General features: G+C 37.2%; 1 protein-coding gene across 1 annotated transcript in view; it reads right to left on the bottom strand.

Moving 5' to 3' along the window:
• Positions 1 to 339: 339 nt before the first annotated feature.
• The window catches only part of XPO1 (exportin 1), a 48246-nt gene continuing 42585 nt past the window's right edge, over positions 340 to 6000 (bottom strand). Inside the window, 6 exon segments of the mRNA XM_047744649.1 lie at positions 340 to 1398; positions 2844 to 2940; positions 3022 to 3121; positions 3124 to 3180; positions 3477 to 3611; positions 4274 to 4442. Coding sequence (XP_047600605.1) covers positions 1252 to 1398; positions 2844 to 2940; positions 3022 to 3121; positions 3124 to 3180; positions 3477 to 3611; positions 4274 to 4442 — 705 coding nt within the window. The 3' untranslated portion in view covers positions 340 to 1251.

The raw sequence follows: 6000 nt of genomic DNA, 5'->3' as shown, positions 1-6000 counted from the left end.
TAGACAAAAATACAATTAAGAATATCTGCACTAGCTTCTTACACCTGGGTTCTCATTCTCTTTAATCTGTTACAGGTAATTCCTAACCAGGAACACCAAGGGAAGATGCTTTTTGATTGCAAATAAAGATCAAAGGATGGTAAATTGCCAAAGAAGGAATTTGTTTCTTGGGAACCAGAGCCATGTTCAAGTAACCCAACTGTGCCTTTACTCCCAATAACCCCAGAGGTTATATCTGCATATCATCAGTGTCCAACTTCACTTAATGTTACCTAATACTTAAAACACATATAACCACTTTCATTAATGTAGGAATAATTTTGAGCCAATAAAGAAAAATAAATGTAAACCAAGTTTATTTTGCTTTTTAAGTAGTGTTCTTAAAGCACTACAGCTTGGTAAACAATGTAAATTAGTATAAGTCATCTCAAAAGCCAGAGTTTTGTTTTGTTTTTTAATGAGTTGTTAAAAAGATGCAGCCTATTCTAACAGGATAAATATTTTTAACCATTTCACTTCGAGTTAATGAAGGCTCACAAATGAGCAACACTCCTCATTGAGGAAAACAAAAAGCTGTTGTCGACAAGCGACAGCACACACACACAAAAACAAAAAGAACTGTGTAAAAATAACTAACTGTGTTCCCATATTTTTTTGAAGTCGCTTTACAATGGGATGATATGCACATGATCTTGCTGCAAACTTGCCATACAGACTCGTAACGCATGTAGTCTAGACAAACGATTCAGTCCAAGAGGTGCTAACTTCAGACAATGCAGCACGTAGAATCCTCTTAACAACGCAATTTGTTTTACTCATTATCTTTTCTTCTAGACTGAAATACAGGCTAGAAAGAAAATGCTCCCTAATTAAAAATTGGTATTGTTTACAGGAAATTGTGTAATTTTGCATTAGAATTTACAAGTATATGTTCAAATTGAATTTGCCTCCTCCCCCCATCCCAGCCACAAAATGGGCATGAAGTAAAATTTTTAAAAATGCCTTAATTTTTAACTTCATGCAAACTAAAGATGACCAAAACAAAAGCTTCAACAATGGAAGGATATTTCACAGAAAATTTCTTATACAAAAAACACATAAGAAAAAGGGCCACTAGGTGACATTTTAATTTACAAATTGGCATCATTTTGGTCGACAAATATCCAGATGCTGTTTTCTTCTGCTAACAAGAGTTGCAGAGAGGGGGGGAACCCAACAACAACAACAAAAAAACCAGCATGACTTCTGATTTTAATCACACATTTCTTCTGGAATCTCATGTGGATTAAGGATGCCAGGGACAGACATTTGAAGTTTATGTTTCTCTTCCTGAGCCTGCCGAAGGGCTGTTTCTCTTTCTTCCAAAAACAGATCAGATGTATCTTCACCTGCAAACTCCTGTGAAAACAAGATAGTTGAGGTATTAACATAATAAATTTCAATTTTGGAAAATGAACTGTTTTTGAGGGGGGAAAAAAACCAAACAAAACCCAAAAAACCCCACACAAAACAAGACAAACACCTCCCTGTTTTGTTTACAACGATGATAAAAATCTATCCTTCAACTGGCTGGGTTTAAATTATAGTATATATACATACATTTTTAAAGATTATAGGTAGTAGAGAAAACAAGCGCTCACATGCACAGGGGGAGGAGCAGAGGGAGAGGCACAAACGGGCTCTGTGCTAGGCATGGAGCCCGACACCACATGGGGATCAATCTCAGGACCTGGAGATAATCATGACCTGATCAAGGGTCAGACACTTAACTGAGTCACCCAGGTGTCTCTAAATTATAGTATACTGATACAATTCTGTGTAGCTGAATTAAAACCAAAGATGTTAGTTGAGGATAAAGAAGGTTATTAAAAGAGGCACAGTCTGATGTCATATATATATATATATATATTTATTTATATATATATATATTTATTTTATATATATATATAAAATATGCTTCATAAGCCAGGAGATTTAAAAAGCTGTTTCTCCTACAATTAATGATAAAGTTTAGCTACACTGTGATAAGACTTTATAACTGTTTCAGGTAATTCTCATTCTCCTTTGCAATCTCTACCTTACAACTTAGCTAATATATTCACAGTCTGAGTCATGTATGTGACCAATTCTTATTTGTCAGGTTAACATAATCCATCAAGCACTTGTAGATATTATGTTACTTTTAAATTTCTTCTTTTAATTTTTTTTAAAAGATTTTATTTATTTGTCAGAAAGAGAGCCCGAGTGAGCATAAGCAGAATGGCCGCCAGAGGGAGCAGTAGACTCCTCAATGAGCAGGGAGGTTTACCCGACACTTGATCCCAGAACCCTGGAATCATGACCTGAGCCAAATGCAGACACTTAACCAGCTGAACCACCCAGCCCTCCCTACTTCTAAATTTCTTTAAAAGAAAGTAATAGAAGATTAATCCCTCTTCCCATAAATTTAAATGAAGCATTGTGTAACAACAGCAATAACAAGTTGATTATCTGCTTATTTCTCTTAACTCCCTAAAGGATTCGTAACAAAATGGGTATGAAATTCCCAGAGTCTTTCTTTCCCCATATTTCACAATTTAAGAATGAGTTGCAGGATGTAATCCCAATATTCCAAGACATTTATATCATCTAAAATGAATTATATTAATAACAACTTTCCAAAAACATTTGAAACCCATCTTGTTCTCAACTACAAATTCATAGTTTTTCACTCTGAATCAGTCTAGGACTAGTAAGCCTGAGTATCATTCATTTTGCTTTACCAAAAAAGTGGTTAATTCTACAATGCAACAACTAAATCATATTTAGCCTTAATATTTCTCCAGTGCAAACAAAACACATACCTTTATTTGTACTAGGAAATCCCTAAGATGTTCCTTGAAAGCAGGAATATCCTGATTTAAGCTGAAAAGCCCTGTCACAAAGAGCTTCACTTGAGCACTGCAAATCAAAACACAACAATTAAATAATCACTATTTTTTTAACTGAAAAATGTATGCGGATATTAAAAAGCATATTTACTCTTGTAGATGAGGGAATGCAGATTTAAGGAGATTTGCCACATATTCCTGAATGAACATCTGGTTGTTAACTGGATTTCCAGGATTTAACGGTGTACTTATTTTCCTTCTTCAACCAAATTAAACATATATGCAAGTATTGATGCATGCATTGTCAAACCTGTTGACAAAAAGAATATTATTAACTCCAACAGGCAGTAATAACAAATAGAACACTTAACATTTTCATGGCTATAGATTTTTTTTTTTTAAGATTTTATTTTTATTTATTTGACAGAGAGAGAGATCGCAAGTAGACAGAGGGGCAGGCAGAGAGAGAAGGGGAAGCAGGCTCTCCGCTGAGCAGAGAGCTCAATGCGGGGCTCGATCCCAGGACCCTGAGATCATGACCTGAGCTGAAGGCAGAGGCTTAACCCAATAAGCCACCCAGGTGCCCCCATGGCTATAAATTCTTACCAGCAGTATGTGAGGTGTCTGTCACAACAGAAAAGATATGCTGAAGAATATCACAAAAATAAGTCTGATAGAAACTCTGAGCTGCAGCTTCTTCTTGTGCAACATTTTGTAAGAGCGTAAAAAGGATCTGTAAGCCTAAAATGTAGAGAATACCAACAAAGTTATTACGGACTAGAAACAGTCATACAGAATTCCTATTCAACTATTTGGATTCAAAAACCATTCTTACCACCCCCCTCCACTAATGACTAACAATTCTTTGCCTAAATTTTCTTGAGTAATGGGAGTTCAACTAGCAACTATACCTGCTTAGATATAGACTACCAAGTAGTAACTATTACCAACATTCCACTGTTTCTGAAAGTTTAGTCAATTCTCTCCAAATCAACTCTGAAAACAGCATTACCAAGTACATATCTGTTACACAAACCAATTTTTATTTAAAAACTAAATAAAAACCTCTCTTGCTAAAATGTTGTGTTTTATCCTTATTTTGACCCTTACTGGCACCAAGGAAAAGCAGACGGAAAAAAGGACATACTTGTAAGGATGTGGAGACGTGATATCGCTCTACTTTGAATTTTACACCCATCTCCTTGTAAAACTTGATTGCCTGTGGACTCAACTATGGAAGAGAGGATTCAACTGCTTTTAGGATTTACTTAGACCTACACATGTAAGTGATGCACTCCAATAAAACCCTGACAACAAGTGTTATCTATATGACTATACCTACACATCTATTTCTAAGAGCGTGTGGATTGGTAGGGCAAATGAGTAAAAGGACGTATATTTACCTGTATCTGCAACGTTCCTCATAGTATGTTTAAAAGCCCAAATAATGGAATCCAAAACAAGTTTAAATTGTGCAGGTGGTATAGCCAGGAATGCTGGGAAACAATGAGAATTGACAGCCTGAAGTAGTAAGAAAAAGTTCGTTCTGTGTTCAGGATATTCTTCAAAGTCCTAAAAACAAATCGTGAGAACAAAATATTTCAATGCCTTATTATGTTAAGTAAGAAAGAAAATGTAAATCCTAACTTAGTATAAAGGTTTGGAGTTGTTAGTGGGCCTCATAAGCCATGTGGCCTCGTGACTGGAAGGAAACCTGAAGACAATATAATTTGAGTCCCATGGAAGATGAAATTACCAATTATTACACAAATGAATTACTAAAATGAAGGTCACATTATAAAAGAATTCCTCAAAACCCACACAAAGAACATCACATTTTCTAGTTACACTGAGACTATTACTACCATGTTATGAGTGACTTCAAGATCACTAATACAGATCTGAAAATTTTTTAGCTGCTGTGTAAATTTGTATACTTTTATCTACACTTTCCCTTCTTGGTTAATGTATTTTCCCATTTCAGGATGCCTGGGTGGTTCAGTCATTAAGCATCTGCCTTGCCTCATGATCCCAGGGTCCTGGGATTGAGCTCCACATTGGGCTCCATGCTCAGCATGGAGTCTACTTCTCCCTCTCCACTCCCCCTGCTTGTGTCCGCTCTCTCACGGTGTCTGTCAAATAAATAAATGAAATCTTAGAAAAAAAAAAAAAATATATATATATATAAAATAAAAGAGGGGGAGAAGGTGGCTCCCCACGAAGCAGAGCGCCCCTATGGCGGGGCTTGATCCCAGGACAGTGTCACTAAATTTTTAATGCTTAAAATGCAGCAACTTATCACTAAGTGCTAGCTGCTATTTTAATGTTACACTCTATCTAATTTACTATTTTGTTAAGATCTTTTTATTTTTTTAAAAAAGATTTTATTTATTTATTTGACAGAGAGAGATCACAAATAGACGGAGAGGCAGGCAGAGAGAGAGAGAGAGGGAAGCAGGCTTCCTGCTGAGCAGAGAGCCCGATGTGGGACTCGATCCCAGGACCCTGAGATCATGACCTGAGCCGAAGGCAGCGGCTTAACCCACTGAGCCACCCAGGCGCCCTGTTAAGATCTTTTTAAAATTAAAGATTTATTTGCTTGAGGAGGGGGACAGTGTACTTGGGAGGGGGCAGAGGGAGAGAATCTTTAAGCAGACTCCCCACTAAGTGCAGAGCCTGGAGATGGGGCTTTATTTTAAAACCTGGAGATCGAGACCACCAAGAGTCAAGAAGCTCAACTGACTGAGCCACACAGGTACCCCAAGATCTTTTAAATTATAAATTTTTAAAAAAGTATTTCTGGAGTGCCTGGGTGGCTCAGCTGGTTTAGTGTCTGGCTCAGTCAGTTTAGGGTCCTGGGATTGAGATCCAGTACTGGGCTTCCTGCTCAGTGGGGAGTCTGCTTCTCCAGTGACCTCCACCCCTCCCCTGACTCATGCTTGTACTCTCTCTCAAATAAATAAAATCTTAAACAAACAAACAAAAAAGTAAGTATTTCTCTGGTCTAGAAGTTCAAATATTTGAACTCCAGAGCTTAAAACTTATGCTAGGGGTGCCTGGGTGGCTCAGTGGGTTAAAGCCTCTGACTTCAGCTCAGGTCATGATCCCAAGGTCCTGGGATGGAGCCCCG

This window comes from Lutra lutra, chromosome 9 (genome assembly GCF_902655055.1).
Source record: "Lutra lutra chromosome 9, mLutLut1.2, whole genome shotgun sequence".
NCBI lineage: Eukaryota > Metazoa > Chordata > Mammalia > Carnivora > Mustelidae > Lutra > Lutra lutra.
The sequence above is the reverse complement of the archived record's forward strand: the minus strand, read 5'-3'. Positions and strand labels throughout refer to the sequence as shown.